Source organism: Pseudopodoces humilis, chromosome 1, assembly GCF_049639895.1.
Source record: "Pseudopodoces humilis isolate 2021_Gansu_Grassland_sample_001 chromosome 1, ASM4963989v1, whole genome shotgun sequence".
Taxonomy (NCBI): Eukaryota; Metazoa; Chordata; class Aves; order Passeriformes; family Paridae; genus Pseudopodoces; species Pseudopodoces humilis.
In genome coordinates, this window is record NC_142200.1 from 88,130,985 (window position 1) to 88,154,110 (window position 23,126).

The window sequence follows — 23,126 nt, forward strand, 5'->3', positions numbered from 1 at the left end:
AGTAAACCCTAAACAAGTATGGCTTCTGGAAAAGGACCTCTGTTAAAGGATTCACTGAAAAATATGAAGAGATGCATTTGGGATTTTAGGGGATTTCAATAAAAACATGGAGATTCCTTCTGTCCTTTATTAAACCAAACCATTTGGACTATTTGATGTTGAAAGGTGGAAAGCGTTTCATTTTTTAAAACAGTAACAAGTGGAAAAAAGTATTTTATGTTGCTTATGAAATCATCAATTCCAAGTTCTTATTTGATTTCTTTCTCCCAGACCCCTTTCAAAGTTGTACTGTGGTTTTCTTTTAAAATAGTTTCTCAAGAATGAATACAGTGCTGGAGACTGGGACAGGTATGCAAGCCTGGCTTCAGGTTTGGGCTGTGAAGTTTCTACTGGCAAACATGTCCTACTGACAGGCACTCTGGAAGCACCTTAAATGAGTGTTCAAGGAGCACATGCAAGATAAGATGACTCCAGGAGGATTGGAAATGGGTTCATTACTGGGAGACCAACATGATTTATTTAATTACATCATAAATGGGCTTCCTTATCTTTTCTATCACCCATGTAAGGATGTAGCTTCTATGACTGTTCTTTGGGTGTGAAAGCTAAAGAGCAAAGTTAAGACTGTAGTTCAGCTCTAATTTGGTCTCATTACTGATAAAGTGTTTATTATGGCATGGAGTTCGTCCTTTGTTCTGCATGACTTGATTCTTGCCTCAAGGGTCATCTAGACTTCAAATGCTGGAGAGTAGGTGTGTGGTAATGCACAGACATGCCTATATGTTTGTGTGTTAGGCTGACAGAAAGAGGAAATACTTCATTAAACATGTAGGTCAGCAGCATTCTTAATCTCCTTTTCTTTCACTGTTTGTGCCCTGTGGTGTTGCCCTCTGCAGGGAAATTTGTCTGCTGTGGTGCTGTGGGCCAGCAAATGGGGAGCATGAGTTTGGGAACTTGTGAAGGTTTTGGAGTGGTGGGGTACAAGGCTTCCTGAAGTGTCTTAGACTGTCTATAGGAGATAGTCAATTTTTCCTGTTGACATTTAGAACTTTCCCTTAAATATGAAAAATGACTGGTGTGATCTTCAAAAGTTCACCTCTAATTGGAAGATGGACAAATTGTTCATGACTTTTTGTTTATCTACTGCACCCCAATAGGCTGTACCAATTGCCTGAGACAGCATTTAATAGAGACAAGCTATCCCCTTCTCTGCCAGAGAAAATCTTCCTGGCAATGTTTAGTGAAAATGCATTTACTACCAAGACTTGCAGCATTACCCCTACCCAGGATTCCAGCTCTTGCTAGCTTTGACTCCACAACTAATTGCAAGCTTAATAGGGAGCGCTCTGCCTGGCTTCTGAACGACGTGGGTGTTCAGTCAGCCTCTGAGAAAATACTCTCTTTCTTGCTGAACTGAAAAGAAAGGCACTTAAGCTTCTATTAAAACAGCTTTTGACTTTGTAGAAAGTGAAACTTACCATTATCCAGTGTTTCTGGCTTCCACCTACAGTATGTTAATTGAAGGAACACAGGAGCTTTGTGCTTCGATGATGGTTATCTCCATAGGAAATCCAGTATTACGCTTACACTGGCTGGTTTTTTGCCTTTCCCAGTTGTAGGACTTCTATTCACTTGCAGAATTTCCTTGTTCCAAATATTTCTTCACAGACCCAAGTGGTTTTTTTTCCACCCTCTGAAAGAAAAGGTCAATGAAACAGAGATGAGCAAAGGAAGAAAATGTCCTTCCATTTACTTACCATCCTGCCAATTCAAACACTTTTGTTCTGCACAGGGATTCCCTTCATGCCTCTCCTGATGGTGCACAAGACTTTCCTCAGGAAAAAGCTCTGATTCTCTCCAAAATGTCATTAAATAACTTTGCCCCTGTCAGCAGTATTTTTAATCAGTGGCATGTTTTTTTTTTTTTTTTTATCCCTGTTAAGGTCTAAGGAATTTTGGCAGGCATCATAAACTGATGAATGCTGCACGGCCTTACTTTACTGCTCCCTATACATTTATGGGGGAGGCTGATGCCCAGAGCTGTTCAATAGCTCTGGAATACTTATTTCAGCAGTTCCTTCATCAGCGTATCCGCAGCCTATGTTGCAGCTTTCTGATAGGGGACCAAAAGGACAAACAGACCTCATCCAGGGTAAAATCAGCTACTTTGTGGGCTTTGCTAATAAGCTTTGAGAGAAATGCAGCTGGTAAACCAAAGCACAAATGAATCACAATTTTGGTTTGGAATTATAATGCTTTATGCGTTTGAATAACTCAGACTTTTAAAAAAATATTTTTCTTGCTCCTCTTGTTGGGACATTGTCTAGAGCCAGACCTACCATATGGATTATGCAAACATAAAATAAAGGGTCAATCTCTACACTGAAGATCATTAATCTAGCTTTAAAATGACCAGTCGTGCTGTCACAACTTTCAAAGGTCATTTTGGTATGTTTTTTAAACCTGCTTGTTGTCTTGGGTAACATAAACATAACTGAGGGCTGAGGCCCTGCCCTAATTCTGATAAGGGACATTGAAACTGTGATTCTGCATGGAATTTGCCTCCTGAGCAAATTCCTCACTCACCTCAGTGAGTGACTGTCCACCGATGACCAATTACTCAGTATGAATTTCTGAGACACCTCAGGTTTCAAAGATGAACTGCTACATGGAAAAAAACACCAAATGATCCGTGGGAGGTGTCAGGAAATACCTGAGCAAGCTTGTGAGAAAACTGTGAGTTAAAGGAATATGCAGAGTTTGTGTTGCCCATGGAGGGTGTGAAGTTTTAGGTGAGCTCCGGGTACAGCTGCAGTAAGCCATAACTTAATCCTTTGAGCATGCAACGCGCAGGATGAGGCTGAGCAGAGTTACTTGGCTTGGGGATCTTTTCTGTTTGCCAGGAGAAAAAGTCTGGAGGAAACCTTGGAAACAGAGCGAGCACACTTGCTTTTTTTTATTTTTTGAAGAGCTTGGTAAATTTCACTATTTGTACTTCCAAATCCAGGAAAGTGGTTGTAACAAATGCCTCTGTTTCTTTTGGCTTGCTCGGCCAGGGGGTCTCTGAGTTATTGACGGTGGCTCCTGCACTTCAGATGCTTTCACTATCCTCTTGGTAGCATGTGGAGAATTCAGGAGGTATGACTTCCTTCCTGCCCCAAGGTCCTCTAGACAACATTAATACTTTGTCCAAAGTTACAGAAGACATGACTGCACAAAATGACTGCTGCCCTAAAATATGCTTCCATCACAGCACTAACAGCTGCCACAACTCCCAACCAAAATAGATTTATAACAAAGGCCCTGAGTAAGCTGTAGGGTCCTTCAGCTGACAGCAAGACTGCAGGTAAATGTTGCACAGCAGTATCCTTTCTCTGTTCCCACAAATGAGGAAAACTGGTGTCCTGGCAAAGGCTTTTCCTGTCTGTCTGGGTCTTAAGCACAGAAGCAGAACTTCCCAGGAAAGAAAAAGAAATTACATTTTTTGTGCAAGTAGCTGCTGGCTGCTGGTTGTATTTTTTCTTGTTTACTCCCTCTGTCCTCCCAACTTCTTGAATGTTTTCGACATGTTGGACCCAACTGCTTACCCCTCATCCAGCCTGCAGAAGATTTAAAGATCAGGATCAAAGACTTCCCTGTACATCCAAGACATTAAGTCCAGAGGAACGAAGGGGCCCGAGGTTGTTACCCCAAACCCAGCGTATTTAGTTCAATATATATTCACAGTTGTGATCAGATATTGGCCAAAGTTGGCCAGGTGAGAGACAGCTTTGGGGGAACACTTCATGAAAGCAGCATGTTCTGCCTTGCTGCAGGACTGCTGCTTTTGGAATTACTTAGTTCATCTCTCATGCTCACTTTTGCTCTCCTCTTCCTCCTCTCTAGCCCCTGTGGTATGTGACCCATAGGCTGCTTTTGACCCCTCCTCTTGAGGCAGAGGGCAGGAGCCTTATTTCCCTCTCTTGTATTCCCTCCAGGCCACCTTTTCCTCTGCAAGGTGTGACCGTGAGGAAGGGCACTCTGTGCCTGCCCTGTGTCCCTTCAGGGCAGTGATGGCCAACCAGCTTGGGCAGGATTTCTTGCTTCTGCTGAATATACATCTCTCCTGTGACCTGGGAACTGTGCTGGCACTGCTGGAGTTTGTCTAGGTGGTGGGAATCTTGCAGACATAGCTATAGGGTGAGGTTATGCCATTGCAGTAATGCCAGTGTCAGTTCCTTTGCCCATGGATCAAGAGTGTAGCTCAGTCTCCTTGAGATATTTATGAAGTGATAACTCTCAACTATGTCAGGACAGGCGATGTGTTTGATCCCTTGCTTTCCTGAGATGTGATACTGACCTGCTGGTGCATGCTGAGCCTGGGAAGGAACACAGAACTGGAGGGAGCTATTGGCTGAGGGATCTGTACAACAGAGTAAAGCAAAGTGGCCTTTTGTTTAGGGCATCAGGTCTGAAGCCTGTTGATGCGTTATTTCATCAGTTGGTGTGCGATTTTGCCACTGCCCAAGGTAAGGCATGAAACCAGTTTATGAAGTGCCTTGAGCATTCATTTATCTTGCTTACTTCAGAGACTCTTGAAGGGGATTGCATTACTTGCCACCATGTTAGGCAGCAGTGACCTCATGCTAAATCCTATGAACCAAAAGCTGCAGGATACTTGAGCTTGACTTTATAGCTTAGGTGACCAAATAGAACTCCAGAGGTAAAAAAGCGTTTCTCAAACCACTGCTTTGGGATCATTACCCTTAAATTTCAGCTAATACCTTCAGTTCTGTAGTGCAGTCTGAGGCACACAAAAAACTTTTTTTTTCCCCCAAATGGAACCAAGATCAAAATACCCTCCTATGATCCATGTGGTTTATGAGGGTAAACCACAGTAGTAAAGATGATGGAAAGACAGCTCAATTAAAATACTTTTTTAAAATAAAAGCACTAAAGAAATCCTTGTCAAACGCAAATATAAAATCTTAAGCCCCCCTCTTCTAAAGAAGGACAACACTGTACTGAGAGAGCTGACTGCTGGTCTGTATACTCCATGGTTTTATTTTGTATGCTTTCATAGCAGTTAGGAAAGAAAATAAGGCACAACTCACATGCCTTCCAGAACTACCATAAGGCATTTCATCCCCTCCTCTGGCTCCATAATGAGCAAATGCTCTCTGCCTTTGCTTCGCAAACAGATTATTTATTCCTTGACACTGAATTCACCTTTTATTAGGTATATTATTTTCACCAGTGTATTTCAAATTGTTGCCCTTTCAGGTACAAATGAAGTGCTACAGGAAATTACTGGGTTCTAATTAAGAGAAGAGTCTGAGGAACTGGCTGCAGAGGCAACCCTTGTGAGCTGAGCAGGTAACAGGGAGTGAGCCCTGCCATGAGGACTTGAAGTTACTTGTAGTGGTGGCTTGAGCAACAGAGTCCACATTTCAGGCATCACAGGAGGGTCTCATCTTTGACAATTCTCTATGGCAGAATTCCAGCTATAGTCCCTTGCAGCTGGAAATAGCTATCTAACATACTCTGTTCACAGAGGAACCAGTCAGAAGAATTCTAGGTGCAGGGACACAGAGGAAAGTGTTGGTTGGTGGGAGGGGAGAGAACCAGAAGAAGCTGGCTAAATAAAGGGATAGATCATAGAATCAAAAAATGGTTTGGGTTTGAAGTGACCTTAAAGATCATCTGGTTCCAACCTCCCACCAAGGGCAGGGACACCTCCCACTTCATGGCTGAGACGTAAGCCTTGATTAATTAGAGTTTGGTTTTGCTGTTCAGAACATGCATGGGAACTGAGGACATACCCTACACACAGAGAATGTTTCCTAATTCCCAAGTAACTTGCAGTGAGATTTTTGCCAGATTCTTCTGGCTTGGAGGATCCTGCCTGGGGGTGTTTACAGGTCTGCTAGGCTTAGGCCAGGTGGGCAGATGGCTGTGGGGTCAAACCACAGGCACAGATCCTGTGACCAGTCCCAGTTCCTGAAAGGAGCCACTCCTGATGTGGCTGCATGGGACAGGTCTGATGGCTGTACTGAACTGCAACTTTAACCTCCACACTTAGACCTGTTAAGCAAGTTGGAGAGTAACTGGTTGAAGAGCATTACCCCAGAGCTCGCTCTCCTTCTGGTCTGCATTTTCTTTCTCAGCAATAGGCTGCAAACCTGCTGGAAGCTGTCTCACACACCTTTTGGAAGGAGGACCATAAAGGGAATAATAATGGGCTATTGCACTAGCTCTAGCAGAGAGGTGTAAATGCTGCTCAAAGAGCCTTTTTCACAAGTGAAAATCTGTTGTGTCAGTATATTTATTGCAAAACATTAAGAGAGTGATACTGGAAGCATCCTATTAAATGTGAGTTTGTGCTTTTAAATAGTACTAATGGTACTTTCAAAAGTGGATACATGCCAAAGTCAAGGTCACCTCTATGACCTTTAGTTTAAGTTCATAGAATCATAAAAACTTTTCTCCTTGTCAAGAAGCATAGTTAGTCTGTTTCCATTTCGCAGTGTGTGGCTCCATGAACAAATGTAGTTATTTTTATGTTTGGCTCTCAGGTAGTGCTGCTTTTGTAGATGTCCATACAGTGCTTTTCTGTCTTGTGATGAGAGGCGATGTTTTGGGAGGAGCAAAGGAGCAGAGAAAGTTAATTCATCATCATCCAGGGCAGGATGTGCTGCACCTGCCATCAGGCATCTCATCTGAGCCACTTCTCAAGAGATGAGGAAAGGCATGTCCAAAGCCTCTCTTCAGCTGAGTCTGTTACTTCCAATTTTTTGGTTTTTTGGGAGGAGGGGCATGAGTGGTGTAAAAATATGCAATCTAAAATAGTTTTTTTCATTTCCACTTAAAACCTGCTTTTAAGCAAAAATTAGATACTTATGTTCTTAAACAGTTTTGTTTTGGGAAAGAGTAAACCCAAATGTTTGATTTTTTTTATAATACTTGCTGACAACTCTTTTCTGATTTTGACCCAACTTTGCTCACAGGCTGGCTTAAATGAAAAACAGATTTGTTTAAGGTCAAAATGAACTGTGAGATTAAGAGGAAAAAATCCCAAACCCTTCTTATTCGTACATAACATTTTTCCTATGCTACTTGATTGATTTAAGTATAGCCCTCTGCTTCTGGTTGTTGTTGCATGTACCTACCGTCCTAGCACAGCAGGCCAAAAATGTTTCAGTGTAATTAATTGGAAGTAGATGAATATGAATTAACTATTTTTAAACCTGGGGTTACATAAGGTAATAGGCATTTTGCAGGAGCTGTGCAAATGTCATGGATGCAATCTGAAACTATGGAAACTTTTTTTGGTATAAGAGACCATAATTTTTCTTTCAATACAATGTTCACTACTTCAGAAGCATATTATGACTTTTTGCAGAAAATAAAGCAGGGTTCTTCTAGACAGGATACTAGAGCACAGCCCCTGACTAGCACTTGAAGTACTGGCACTGAAGGAGGTAGGGGATTTATGGGTAAAGAGTACATGATAAAAGGCATATGCATGAGGACTAAAGCTAAAAATGCAGATACAGTGGCTATTTGTACAGTCTGGGTTCTGAGTACTCAACTTTGTACCTATAGTATTCTTTAAATTTGTAAACATTTTTGATGCTAATAGTGCTGGACTGAGATGTGGCAGGGAGGATTGATACGTGTGTGCATATATGGATATACATATTTATAGCATATATTCTGATGTGAAACTCATGCTTGGTTTTTATTCATCCAACCTTTATTCTGTCTGTGAGAGGACAATTGAGGGCAGCGGGGGCCTAAAGCTTCTCAGCCTTTCTGACAGGTATAAGCAATCAGGGTGGTGCAGGACCCTGCAGTACAGCTAAACATGGCATGCATGATGCTTCTTGTGTCAGTAGGGAAGCTTCACTTGGACAAGGGAGAAGAGCGGTTTTGGCGTCTGCCTCTGTTATTTTGCCATATTAATTCACAAAAAAACAGTGGGCTGCAGCACATATCCTGCTGACGCAAGGTGTTGGTTTTGGCATAACAAGTTGCAGCAGGATGGTAACTGCCTTGCCTGAGGTTAGCAAGAGGAGGAAAACAAAACTGAAGATTAGTTTTTCCAGCCTTTTGCTCCTGGAGGTGGATGAAATTTGTTTGCGTTTCCATGTCAGGGGAGTGTGGATGCTGCAGTTTTTCTCTGTGGGGCACAGCAAACGCTGCTGACACTCTGTTGACAGCATGCACTGTGGCTGCTGGGTTGAGCTCTGTCAGCTCCGTGAGCAAACTGTGCCAGGCCTGTTTTTCAGTAGTGCTAATTCAGTGCTCAGGAAAAAAACAAGCTGGGCAAAGTCTTGGAAGTGTCTGGCAGATTTTGTCCCATCTGTTGCAGAGTAATAGGAAAGCGCTGGGAAATTCTGCATGGGCAGTTACAGCAGATGGATGCAAGATTTGTAATATACTTCTGTACTTTCCAGTTTTGAGAACTTTTAGGTTAAAGTTGTTGCTTTGGGCCTCTCTCAACATATTTGCAAGTAGGGAACAATGATAAAGAGATTGATAGGTGTCCTGGTTTTGGCTGGACCAATAAAATAAAGTCAATTTTCCTCCTTGTAGCTAGTACAGTGCTGTATTTTTGGATTTATTATAAGAATAATGTTGATAACACATTGATGTTTTAGTTGTCACTCTGTAGTGTTTACCCTAAGTCAAGGATTTTCCATTTTCCCATGCTCTGCCAGCAAGGAGGTGCACAAGAAGGCAGGAGGGAGCATGACCAGGACAGCTGGCCCCAACTGGCCAAAGGGATATTCCATACAAAAGAGCATCCTGCTCAATCTGTCAGCTGCAGGAGTTGTCCCTGAGGGGCTGATGGCTGCTTGGGGACAGTCTGGGTATCGGTCAGTGGGTGGGGAGCAACTGTGCTGTGGATCACTTGTCTTAGTCATGTTTTATTTCTCCTTCTCTTCTGGTTGCCTCTCTTTCCAATACAATTATTATTTCATAATTATCATCTTATTTCAGTTTTTAAACTGTTCTTATCTCCACCCCTTGGGCTTTACCTTTTTTCCAATTCTTCCCCCCATCCCACTGCAGGGGTGGCAGGGTGTGTGAGTGGGTGGCTGCATGGTACTTAGTCACTGGCTGGGATTAAACCACGGAACAGCAGGGATCAAGTCCTGCCCCAGTGAGCACTCAGTGTGCTCCAGGCCCTGCCACTTTCCCATCACACTTTGGGCGATACAACCCTGGCAGTGGAAAAGCTTTGCCCCACTGCTAGGATTGAAACCTGTAGCCTTGCTGAACGAGTTGCCTGGGAAAGATGATTACACCTTTACTGATACTCACTCCTGGGCAGATCTACAGGCTCACCTAATCCCGTTGACAGTGTTGTGAGCCTGGTGGCTGCCACCCACCGAGCCCTGAGGTGTGCGTGGGGGTAGGAGGAGGCAAGTCTCATGAAACAGGGGGTACTAAAGAGCCTAATGAGCAGCAGGCAGAGCAGACATGAGTTAATGTAAAGTACTGTAGTTGAAAGCTAATGAAAAGTAAAGCTTGGCTGTCCTGTTGGAAGTGCGTGTATCAGCAGGAGTCCTTGTGTTCTAATTTAGGTGAAGAATTAGTCACAGGCAGCAGAGCCTTGGGGGGGTGCAAAAATCTGCCCTCCTGGAGTCCCACTCTTCCCATCAGCATGCCAGGAGCCCCCCTGGTGCCTGATGGGATGCAGACAGGCATCAACCCGTAGCCTTCCGCAGCCTCTGGGCACTAGCTCAGTTCATCAGGGACCAGCATGGTCCCAGGCAATGAACAAGCAATCAAGGCTGATGTGCCAGTGGAGAGGAGCTGCAGGCACTTTTCAGGTTCTGCCTGGGCAGCTGTCAGGAGGGTGGTGTTCCACCCTGTTCCAGCCCATGTATTTGGAAGGGGGATGGGACCCCTGTGATGGCACCAGTGGCATGCAGAGAGGATCCTTGAGGAGGTCATTGTCACGGACTGCTCTTGCCTGTGCGAGCATAACGCAGAACAGCAGCTCTGACCGTACATGAGCTTACACTTGCTGTGTGCTGTGCCAGAGGCAGGAGAAAAAAAGTAAATAAAACCCCAAGTATACCTTTTTATTGAAACTAAACGTGTTTATGTGAAAGGCAGGAGTTACCTAAGAAAGATACGTATTTAAATGTGCATAGTTAACTATCAGTTGTCAGCTACTCATTTGAAGCCCTATAAATAGTACCTCATTCATTTTTATGTTATGACGTGCATGTGACATTTGGAGGTTAAGTTGGGTATGCTTTCCTCTAAGTGCCAATCCAGTTCTGCATCAAGAATATCAGTTTGTTCCCTTTCATGCCTATTTTCCCCTGGCTTACGTGCAGCACTGTCAAATAAACAGAATTTGAAAATTTGCCAAAGGGTAATTGTTTTCAGCATTGGAATAAATACAAAAACATTGCTGGTGACGTTTTTGTAATTCATTTTTTGCTCTGTGTTTTTGTGGGGTTTTTTCTTTCCCCCAGTCACAGCAAGTTACATCCCTAAATAAACATCTCCTTAGCATCCCAGTCAGGCAGTCATCCAAGCCCAAATGTATATGTTGGTTTTGCTGACAAAAAGAAGGGCATGCCACTTGGCAGCAAATGCTTCTCCAAGTTCAGAAATCCTCTGACATAAATTTATATATATATATATATATACACACAAGGGGTTTTGGGGTTTTTTTGTTTGCTCCCCCACTCCCCTCTCCCCCCCCAAGTTCTGTAAGCTGCTTTTCTTAAGTTCCAACAATAATGAAAAACACTTGTTTGTGGCAAGATCTGAATTGCTGCATTGGGTGCTTGCCTGGAACTCACTGTCTTGGGGGTCAGATAATCTCAGGACACAGATGGGGAGGTGGGTGCAGGGTGGCAGCAGGGTGGACACCCACTGGCAGGCAAATGGGGCTGTAATGAAATCGCTGTGTGAGGTGGCTCAGCCGCCCATGCAAATAACCCCAGTATTCAGTTTTCTCACATACAAAAGCAACTCTTGAGACTTTCATGCTCCAGCAGCTCTGCCACAGGGGTTACCACCTCTAGGAGATGGTATGAGGAACTAAAGCCTGATCTTGACTTGGGTCTGCTCCAGGGAATTTAGCTTGTGAGAGCCCAGGCCATGGCGTGGGGCTGGGACTGCTTTGCCCACAGTGCTGCAAATGTGTCATCATTCAGAGAGTCTGATAATCAAACCAGAGTGGTTCCCTTGCAAGGGCAATAACTCCAGAATGCAGTCTTAGCTGCTCAGCCCAGGGGTGTGCTGTGTAGTTCTGACCATGGTTTGGATGTCCTGTGCCCCTCCTGTGGGAAAGACCATCCCTTTTCCCTGGGGTGTTCAGGACCACAGACATCCACATTATTTTGGGTGGGCGTAAGAGCTGTTGTACCTGTTGCTCTCACCTTTGGGCTGTTTGGATGGCAAGATGCCTGTGGAACAGTTATTCAGTGCTTTGTGGCTACAGATAGATCTGGTAAGTGATCACTTTCATTCACTGCAGTGTGGTTGTGCAGAACTAACCTGGGCAGAACCTCGAACACGGTGTCATGTCTTCACTGCAAATAGCTCAGTCAGGAAAAAGTCACCTACTGGAGCATCAGGGAGAGCTGAAGTTTCCCAAGGTAGGTCTCTGGAGGGAAACCACTGAACAATTTGCAGTGAAGACCTGACAGTTCAAGGTTCTTCCCAGGTAAGTTCTGCACAACAGCAACAAATAATCTTTTTAGTTTGATTTTAATTGAGATTTTCAATCTCAGTTACAGCTGAGACTGATTTCAAAGGGAAAAGTAGCAAATGAAAATGAAAGGGGTCATTCTGTTTGCTCTATCCATAAAAATATGTGGATGCCCTTACATATAACAAATGAGAAGAAGGTCTAAAATACCACTCCTCCAGTTTTTTATGACTTGGTCCCCTGATTCTGTGGGAGCCACCTGCCTTGAGAGGAGTAAATCCTACTGCATGTGCCAACTCTCTCAAATCTGACAGCAGCTTCAAATGCTGGGAAAGAGGACATGGGTTTGCCCTTCAGCAGGTGACACATATTTTAAATGTGCTAAGTGATTAACACTGGACAAGACTGGGATTTGTTACTTTCTGGTGGCCCTAGCAGTGCTCAGATGCACACAGGGGCAATCAGAAAGCAGTTTCAATCTATTTGCTTCAGTCTGCCGGCTGTCACAAGCTCATAGTTGCATATAAACTTGTTGTTGTTGCTGAACGAATGACAGAGGAGTTTGTGCATCCAAAGGAGTATTACAATAGGTCAGTTTTTTCTGGTGGCACTGGAACGTGCTTTTCTAAGCGTGGAGGCTGTGGAGGTCAGAGGAGTCTCTTCCTGCTTTTGCAATAGCAATAAGTTTCAGTTTACAAAACAGTTTCCCTGGGACAAGAACACAAGGTATTTGACAGCCTGGTTAGAGATAAGCTGTTTGGGAATGGTTATTTTCCAGATCATTTTGTATCAAAGCAAGATCCTACTTTGTCTAAAACTAACCCTTTCTATGGGCATTAATAGTTCTGAGAGACTTGCCTATAAAAATTTGAGATTTTTTTTATTTGAATTACCTGTTTTGATGTTTTTGCATAGTAAACTCTAGCTCAAAATGAAATATCTACCTCAAAATTACCTTAATTTTAACACTTAGTCATAAGGAGCCCAAAACAAGAAAAAAAAAAAATCAATATATTTTGAAGTACTCAAAACTGGGGGAAAAAAACCAACAAAACCAATGAGAAAAAGGCTAGGTGTATTTTAGTTTTTTGGGGTTTGTACATTTAGGTTTTTCTCTAGAATAGTTCTGTCAAAGCCTCAAATGTTTTCTCCCACACGGGAGATTTATTTCTAGTCCACTTTATTATGGATTCAGTAGTAAAGCAGTGCTCTCCATGACAGACAGTTTTGCAAATGCTGTTTGAGAAGGGAAGGAAATCTGGCCCAGTCAGTCTCTTTGTGGAACCACTCAAACCAGAGGCCTTTCCCACATGATGTTAGAGGTACTTTTCTCTCTGATGCTTTCCAGACAGGGCTGATAAAGTAGAAGGGCTGGTCTCTCTGAAGATGTGGGCAGCTTTGGGCTGTGCAGTGAACTGCCATTGAACGTGTGAGCGTGTACCCAGAGGCTGGACAACATGAAAACTGTGTTTTGTTGAGCTCCACCCTGATCCTACCTCCACTGATCTCCTCTAGTGACTGCAGCTTTTTCTGACATCCCCACCCTGAAGGAAGGGAGGAGACACCTCTGTGGAGGAGGTGGGGGCCCAGCCATGATAGCTGTGCCCAGACCCTCTTTTGCCACACCGAGGAACTGGAGATGTTTCCCCCAGAGACCACTAAAGATGTGTATTGCTAAGGTGGAGAATTTTTTACATCTCTAGTGATGAACATAAGGCTTTTCAAGAAGGCTGCAGTGCCTACAGGGTTTTCCAACAACACAAGGTCACCAAGTAGGACTGAAATCATCCACCCTCCTTAGCCATGGCTTGTCCCACAGCCACTAGCAATGCTGTGTGGTCTATAGGGCTGCTGACACTGACACTCAATGGGCTTGTAAATAATCCAGACAAGATCCTGGGAGCGATGATTTGTTTGCTGATGGGGCAGGAACTCTTAGAGGCTGACCTGCTCTTCTGTTCTCCCGCCTCCTATAGATCTTAATTTCAAAAACTCTCTTCTCTGTCTCTTTGTTTTGGTGCTTTATTCCACTGGGTTTTCCTCCTTCAGAATTTCATTGTTACCTTTTTTATCTCCCGTGCTCTCTGCTGCTTTTGAGACCCAATGAGGAAAGAGACACAGCCTAGGACTTGCCATGAACAGAGTCTGAGCAAATCCATCCATTGCTTCCATCAGGGGCAGCCTTAATACTCATCTGTTCTGTAGTGATATTTTAAAATTTCTAATCTGAAATTGTAGAGAATTATCTCAAAGGTACAAGCACTGCAGTAGAGCTGCTGAGGAAGTCCTAGACGACTTGCCCTGAGAAAACAGCATGGGCTGGGCTGAAAGAAGCTTTATGTAATAATTCTTGCTCCACCTTCCCCTGACACCTCAGACGAATGGTCCTTGCCCTTTCCTGAATTAAAAAAGGCTGACCAAAAAGGTCCCTTCCAGCAGGTCAGCTGCCTGCTGATTCTTGATAAATATGCTTTATGTCTAACAGCTTAGGTCAGTGCAAGCTTTCTCTGCCCTTGAGCCACTCTGCTGTCGTGACAGCTGCTGCTGCCCTTCCTGCTGGGAGTCAGTGTGCTTGGCAAAGGGAGAACAACATGGCAGGTTCTGGGAGAGGAAGCACATTGCTGGCGAAAAGGGAGAAAAAGGTGGAGTTCAAGACTTTGTGCAAGGCCCCCTCCTAAAATCTTCTTAATCATTTTGTGCCACATCCCTGTTTAATTCCAGGAAGTCCTTAACTCTTACCTAATTTTCCAAGTATTGGCATCAGCAAGAAAATGGTGCTTAAATGAAGTGCTGATGAGGCCTCTGGAAACCTCAAATGATCTTTGGTGGCTTGACTCCAGAGTCAAGGCACAGAGGATCACATCTTGAAAGTTGGCCATTCCCAGAGTAGCCCTGTAAGTCAAAATCAATGAGCAAATTGGTGTGGAATGGTTCCATCCTGCAAAGGCTGCTTCATGTTGTTCGAGTTCTAAACCCGAAAGCTGGAAAATTCAGGGCCAGCACTAAATATTTGTTCCACTTTGAAAGCTGAACATCAGGGAGCCATTCCTTAAATAGTGGATGCCTGTTCTCTGACCCCTCTCACTTATAGTGTGGGTCTTGCCAGTGTTTTCCTTTCCTCCTGCTTCCCACATGAATGCGTGTGCAGATTCCAGCCATCCATCTTTGCCCTTTAAAGTTGGTGTGAGGGGTAGCAGCTGTTCCTTCTTCAACAGAGGTGGAAATAACTGGACAAATTGTTTTCAACCTTAATCAGTAAAGCTTGCCACACAAGTGATCCTATCTCTTGCCAGAAGTGATAAATAGGACTCAATTTTGGAGCACATGAAATGTTAGACAAAATACATTAGTCAAAGACACTTCAGAGTATCAGTTACTTTCCTGTGGTATGTAAGTAATAATTCAATTCTTAAAACCTTCCACATGGATTTGGAAGGTCACCTGAGCTCCTGTTGCAGGCATTTAGCAGCGAGTTAGAGTGTGAGGTAGCACTGAATTGATAGATTGCCCTGTGTTTCCATTTATGTAACTAGAAACAGCAGTAGACTCCTGCCTGAAATTTGAGATACTGGTCTTTACTAATCCGTTTTGCTGGGTCCAGGCTGGGACGTTTCTGTTCTGTTTCTCACTATCATTTTACACAGACAGCTAATCTCAAATTGTCACAGCTTTATCCCTTCTTTAAATAGCACGAGTTGTGCAGACCTATGGTAATGACAACGCACAGAGATGCACCAAGCAGAAATGCTCATCTCCTGATGGCCAACTGTGCCTTCCTTCCTTCCTTCCTCCCTCCTCTGGTGTCTGTCTTTGCTTTATTGTGTGTGCAGTGGAGAGAAGTTATCCCAAATCAGTCAGAGCAATCAAGAGCTAATATGCTTAGAGAGGGGAGCTTTTTCTTTCCATGTTGTATTTGCTGTGTTTCCTTGCCCCGAGTTAAACCTGTTGCTCCTTTCAGGGAAGGAAGGTGCTGAAGGAAGGCAGGAGGGTTATCCCCTCATTACTGCTCATGTGCACTGCAGTGCTGGTGGAGGGATCAGTCAGATTTGGCTACGTTTGACTTAGGTGCTGCCCAAAGCTTAACAAATTATGTGGCTTGGAGTTCAGAAAGAGCTGTGATAAGGGAAAGATTCCACCTGCAACTATTCCAACAGGTTTCCTTCTTCTCCTGACTAAAAGAAGAGCAAAGGTGAGATTTTTGAGAGTTTTAACAAGGTTTTCTGCTTTTTTTTTTTTTTTTTCTGCCCCTAAGCAATCATGTTTGTGCTCATATGCAGAAATTTTCTTTCTAATCCAGCAGAGGAGACATGATGTGGAGGAATTCAGAATGACCAAGAAAAATCACAATTTTCTCTGCTTCAGCCTGAGAAGAAAATATGTTCTCATTTACTGCACTCATATGTACCTCCATCACATTTCAGCACCATGAACTGGAAAAGAATGAAGTCAGTTGTCAGGACATTGGAGCCAAAAATAAGGAAAAAATAGGAGTTATGACTCAAATAGTTGAAAAGTGGGTAGCAATCTGATAAATTCTGGGGCAAATCAAAGGAAAGCCAATACAGAACTGAAGTTAGGAAGGGATTAGGAAAAGATGATAAAATTCATGGTAATCAATGTAAAACTACCTTGTGAACTAATTGCAGTGTAATTTGGGTAAGGTAGTGTCTGTTTGATTAGTAAAGTTTTTGATACCAATATAAACATACACCTATTGAAATTTCTTTAAGACATGATTTTGTTCCATATGATGCTCTGAGTAAAAAAAACCCAAAACATCCACGCTCTAGCAATATAAGACAATAACAATAAATAAAAGCATCAAGTTAATTGCAGTCTGGCTGATAGTCATGCTTTCTACAGCAATTGTAAATTAAGAGGCATTCACAATTGATGTTCCTGAGCAATATACCAAAGGGCTCATTCTTTGAGACTTGGAGTACTCAGTTGCTTGGGTTTTGACCTAGGAACACACGACTTATTTCATTAGACAAAGACAATGATGATGATGATGCAACCAGAGATGGAGTAATAAATGACAATGTCAAGGACAGGCCAATTCTTTAGCATCTTCTGCATTGTCTGTAAACCGATCTGATCCCCAAAATTTGAATCCTCAGCCAAATTCAAGGTGCTAACAGACCAAAGATGTGCTTTTATAGCTGTGCTATTTGTCTGGGAGATTGTGTTTTGGAAACCAGTGACTCATGCTTGTTTATAATGGACAGTCAGCTAAACACACACTCCCTGTGTGATACAGTGTACCTGAAAGCAAATGTTACTGTCTCTAATCAGAGCAGATTGCCGGGTAAAGGTCAAGGAGGTGATATTTCCATGTGTACGCATTAATGAGACCATTTCTGAAATGTTTATGGTTTTAAAAGGATTTTGACAGATGGGCAGAGAACAGAGACTGCATGAGCTGCATGAGCATAGGCTGAACTGTGCTGTCTAAAGAGAGGCAAGAGAATCTAAATCAATTTGTTTTGTCAGAGATGATATTTTATATTTGTCCACTAACAACTGAAAGCAGGGAGAGAATTCATAATGGCAGATTATCTCTGGACATCACAAGGTGGTTAGGTGCTGGAGGTGGACAAACACAGCTTAGAAAACAGGCAACTAAAAATGCCTTTTGCTTTCAGTGTCAGCAACTGACCACTTAACTCAGGATGCAGGGTTTGCCTGTTACATGAAGTAAGCATTGAATCCTTTTCTAAAAAATACAATTCTGGTAAACAAGAGCTTGTGGTAAAGGCACAAGTGAAAACACAGTGAGTGTGATAGTTCAAGCAGGCCAGGCTAAGTGAATTCATGGGTTTCAGAGGCTCTAGACAGGACTGATTTTTCCCATGTCCAGTAGTCTGTGTTCAGATCAGTTTGCCATTCCTGGTGTGTGCTAAGTAGGCAGGATAGACCCCTGTCTCTGTGGCTTAGGGCTTTCCCTTGGTCCCTCGGGGAAGGGTGCCTTGTGCTCAGGGTGTGAGAAGACCCAGGCCAGCAAAGGGTCACTGGGGTGGTTCTGTGGCAGCAGTGTGGGGGCCCTAATGGAGGAAGGTCTGGCCCTATTGATGCTTTAAACTATTCTAGTGATGAAATTCCCTGGAGGGGAAAGCCAGACTTTGGCTCAGTATCACAAAAGGTCATTCAAAACACAAACAAGGATGAATTACGGATCTAATAATAATTTTCACCTCGTGGCTACCAATTATTTGGGTCTGCAGCCAAACTACTATTGGGTTTGTCTCATTTCTGAACACTGCAAGTACTGAGCAAAGGTGAAGGTTTTCACAGCAGTTTTGGAGCTGTGGGCAGCCTTTTAAGAAGAATGTGAAAGGACAAAGTTCTTAATAAAAAGGATGTTTTTTTTTGTGGCCCCAAGAGGCACTGAATTTTTGCATCAGAACTGTTTTTCAAATTTGTTATATCATCAGTATATAAATGATGTAGATTAGAGTATTAGGCAAACTATACATAAGCACATTAAAGGCTGAGCAGTAACAGATGTACTGCACATTTATACGTAACAAAGTCTATATCAGGATGAGTTTCTCGGTCAACTGTGTGATCTGATTCCTAGTTTTGGGACAGCAGGAACCTGTCAGTGACTGAAAGAACTGGCTTGCACACATGTGAATCAAGATTGATCATTGCCAGCTTTCCTCCATAGGTGAGTAGGGATAGAAATGGACAGACATTTGGCTGCACTTGGACGTAAGAGGAGGCATCCTATGTGAGGTAGCAGGCACACTGCACAGCCATTCCCTGCTAACTTAGGGGACTGAGGGGAGAAGGGCAGCAGGCACACCTATGGTTTACATGAAGTGTCTGCACTCTGCAGACTGTGAGGTGTGGTGGGAGTTAAGTAGGAATGAGAGGTAGGGCTTCACTAACCTCTCTGAGAGGGAGACAGGAGTTGAAAGAGAGACACAGAGAGTCATTACTCAGTGTAGAGATAACAGTCTCACTGGAACATCTGCCTCCAGCACCTCAGAGGTCAGCACGGCCCATCTATGAAGCTTGTCTGGCATGTGTGAGCTGCAATGACGTGGTAAAATGTATGTGTATGAGTGTCCATCCTCTGTGCGAGTGTTTGATACCTGAACAATCCCACTTAACATGCCATGAGCCAGGAGTAAGTGCCTGCAGAACAAACACACTGAAGAAGCTTCTTGATTCTGTCTGTAAGGCCTTCCTCTTCCTTCCTTCCCGTACCAACACTGCAGAGCGAGGCTTTTTGCACAAGCAGTGAGTAACACATCTCATGTTTCTTGATGTACTTGGACTTCTTGGAAGGCTGAAAGAACCTTGACTTTACACCCATTTGTGGCCCAGATTAATTTCCCAACTGGAGTAAATGTCACCATCAGAAGGACTTGTGACATTAATATCATTGTGTCTATACTGGGGCCTTCCCTTTGACCAGGCTTTAGATGAGGTGATTTTTAACACACATTTATTTTCACAGCTATGCTAGAGCCAAAGCATAGAGTAGGTTTAAGAACTGGGGTCCTACTTTTCATAGAGATGGTGTTGCCCATGTGCTTGTTCAGCTTTGTGGGACAGATTTAGAAAAGCCTGTTTTGATAAACTGCTTGCTTGGCTTGGTATTCCCAAACACTGTGTCAACTTTCCACAGAGCTGTCTCGGTTAGGTGGGTTGGGGAATTCAGCTTGCTGCGCTAAGCCTGCAAGTGGCATGATGCAAGGACAAGATAATTGTCTTTATCACTTTTTTTTTTTCTTTCCTGAATAATTACACAAGAATTGCAAAGCTACTTTCCAAAAGTGGGGAGAGAGGGCCTGAAATGGATCTGAATTTTCTGTTACGTGTTTGGGAGTTGAGATGAGATGTTAATTGTGATAATTGTGAGAGTGATGGTAATTGTAATGCTTTCCTTTGGGTGGGAGCTGTTTTCTGGATATGCAGCTCATTCAGCGTGGGTTTTTCTGTGGCAGCTCATGCAGCAACAGCTACAGTTTCTTGTGTGCCTGCTACCAGCTACTTAGAGTGCAAGTCTCAGGGGTCTGCAGGAGGAGAGGGGTAAAACATGCAGGGAGAAAGCTGGAGATGAGGCCTGAATACTCAGGGTCTGATCTGTATCAAAGGGATTCCAAAGCACATAGACAAGCATGTTGGCTGCCTGGAAGACCTTCAGGGCTCATGCTGTCCCTCATGATCATCTTTCTCCCGTTTTAACACTTTGTGTCCTGAGCTCCACTGTGTAGATACACAGGTGGTGAGTACCTGGCTTAGTAAACATAGGAAGAATACAAAATAAAGTGGAAATAAAATAAAGTGGAAACATGGACAGTGTGAGCTGAAAACTAAACAACACAGAAAAGTGTGGGGAAGGCTGATGGGGGAAGTTCACACTTTCTTGTAGGCTGGCATATTTGCTAAGAGGAAACAAATAAGGTTTGGGCCCATGACATTTCTTCAGACCTCTGCCCTTGGAAGCTTTTCTGTTGTTTTCCTAATTTCATTTTGCCTGATGCAAGCCATTGCTTCTCTGAGACCTGATTGTCATTTATATCCCTGTAGCACTGTTGCTCTGGCCATCATCAGGGTGCAGACAGAGAAGTCATTTTGCAGGCATTTAGTAATGGAGGGTGGATGCCAGAGGGATTCTGGTTTGGACATTGTTTTATATGTGGAGACAAAAATGCTGAAGAATGAAGAAAATAAGTGAAATGAAGAGGAAATGAACCTTATTCTAATTTCCAACCTAAACACATTACTGACCAGGATAAACATATTTTCAGTATGTAGGAATGACTCTGTCTTTCAGCTGTTGTCACTCACTCCTTTCTGCTCTATTTCCCCACTGGGAGTGTTTTGGGGCAGCAGTCAGACCTCCTTCACCTTCTTTCACCCAGGCTCAGCTCCTCAGCTGGCTGGGCTTCCGCTAGAGGAGGTCCCAGCCAGCATGATCTGGTGTTTGCCAGGAGCAGTAGTCCCACACTTCATCCTGTGCCACCTCCCGGGCACTTGCCTGTCTGGAAGCAGAGGTGGCCACTGCCCTTCCCTCCTCACCCTCCAACAGCCCTCTCCTCCCACGCTGTTATTTTTAACCCGGACTGGAGCCTTGATTCACTCGTGGCCTCCTGCTTCTGCCAACAGAAACAGACTGTCAAACTACAGAGTTAACCCCAGCTTTTTCAGACTTCCCAAAGCCCTTCTCAGCCTGGGCAGCTCAACTCCATCTGCTGGAAACATTCTCCCTGATAACGTGGAAGGTGGCACCAGCCTTTTCCTCTGCTAGGTTTATCAAAACAGGCTCATATGGCCTTTGTCCTGGACTTGGGAAGAAGCTTGGCAAAATGTATCTAGGTTTCAGGGAAAAGTTATCAGATCCCACAGCACATTCATAACTTGTAAGATATAGTAGTAGTCAGGCATTTTTCTCCTCAGCTTTCCTCATGTTTTCCGCTATAAAATTTCACCCACTGTCTTGTTATCATCCTCATGACCGTACCACCCATGATAGTGAAGACGGAAAATATATTCTCAATAAACAATTGTTGCAATTATAAAGTTGTGAGACTAGAACTCTAAACTGGAAGATGCACCAGAAATACATTTCTGCATGGACTTTCTACATTTTATTTCAGAATCTGACTGTGCTGACCTCAAGAGACTTCAAGCATAATCCATCACCTTACCCCTTCCTACTGATGTCAATAGGGGCAGGAACCAGCTGATCTAGCTGCACAGGTGTGCACTTTACATAGCTATAGCTGGGGTAGTCAGACTCCCTTTGTAGGCAGGGGAGAGTAAATGTGTTTTGGCATTAATCAGTCTGACCTATTTTAGCTTTCTGCTTAAGTACATCTTTTCACGGAGTGTAATTGAGTTGCCAATAATGAGTTCAAATTTGGACATCTACATCAGCTGATGTACCCTCAAACTTTCCAGTTACTTCACCTGGCTCCAGACCAGGTCTTGGCAGATCAACATTTAGTCATGACTGCTCATGTAGTTACAACAAAAATCGCTTTGGAGTGCTTTCCTCAGAAGATCCTTAACTAAGTGGATACAGTGCTCTTGGAGAGAAGGCCCACAGGTCATTGTAGCTTAGCTTCCCTATGTGTCAAGAGATATCTAGTGATGACTGATACTGTTTCTTTCACAACAAAAAACAGTTTACAGTACAAGAATGTCAGAATAGTTCAGGTAGGAGAAGGACCTTCTGAGCTCATCTAGCCCAACCTCCTGCTCAAAGTTGGCCCCAGATCACTCAGGGCTTTGTCCAGCTGATCTTGAAAACTTCCAAGGATGGAGATGCTGTGGTGTCTCTGGCCAACCTGCTGATGCTTTGGCTGTCCTTGGGGAAAACTACTTTCCTGACATCAAGTCAGAAATTCCCCTGTTTTGATGTACAGTTTTTGTCTCTCATTCTCCCACCATGTACCTCTGAAGAGCCTGTCTTGGTCTTCATGGTAACCTTCTCATAGGTACTGAAGGGCTACTGATAGATCACCCCCAAAGCCGTCACTTCTCCAGGCAGAATGATTCCTGGTCCCTCAGCCTCTGTCCAAAGGCTGGCTGCTCCAGCCATGGCCATGTGGTGGGCCCACACTGAATTCACCCAAGGCTATGGAAGCCTTTCCTGTATTGGCAGGGGGGGATAGGATGGGTGAAACTGGACACTGTCTCTAGATATGCTCCAGTGAGCACAGAGCAAAGGGGGAAAAACCACTTTACCGCATCTGCTGGCCGTGCTCCTGCCAGTGCAGCCCAGGGATCTGCCAGCTGTCCCTGCTGCCAGCGTGTGCTGCTAGCACACACGTAACTTATTCCCTGCCAGCACTCCCACATCCCTCCCAGCAGCCAGTTGCTCCCCAGTCTGTACAATTCAATTAGCAGGGTTTTGGCAAAGGTTTTCTATGACTGAGAGCTATGATAAGAAGCACCACTCACTCCATTATCATTAAGCTATGCATTCAGTATAGCTTTAAAAAAATCAAGTCTGTTGGTATTTATTTGGAATAGTTTTCTAAAGCAAAATTCTCACTGGGATTCATTATTTAGCTGAATCCTGACATGAAATAGAAGTATGAAACTGATGTGTGTGAACTTTCAACAGCTCACATAAAAAGAACATTTAATTCTGTTTCTAGGAGGTGCTGGTGCTGTTTGGAACAAAAGCCATGAAGTGCTCAGACTGCTGCTCAGCACAATATTGGTGTGCACAATGTTGAATTCACCCTTGTGACTCCCTTGTGAAGCAGGAATGAGTTTCATCCCCTGCTTAAAGGGGAGAAGTCATGGTGCAGAAACCCAGCCACCTCTGATCTAATTTAAATTGCCATAAAGTTAGATATACAGTCTCAGGGTAGGAATCCACAGTCCTAGAAAGGGAGAAATGGGTCCCTCTAGGGTTTCCTGGATTTCACCTCTTCCCTACTTGTTTTCAGGGTGAGAAATAGCCTGTTTTCACTGGCACTGGCACAACTTG

The 23,126-nt window shown here is 43.7% G+C and overlaps 1 protein-coding gene across 1 annotated transcript in view; it reads right to left on the reverse strand.

The window, feature by feature from the left end:
- The window catches only part of NEDD9 (neural precursor cell expressed, developmentally down-regulated 9), a 100,919-nt gene that overhangs the window by 71,823 nt on the left and 5,970 nt on the right, over positions 1–23,126 (reverse strand). The window contains exon 2 of the mRNA XM_014254575.2: positions 1,479–1,693. Coding sequence (XP_014110050.2) covers positions 1,479–1,481 — 3 coding nt within the window. The 5' untranslated portion in view covers positions 1,482–1,693. The remainder of the gene's footprint in view (positions 1–1,478; positions 1,694–23,126) is intronic.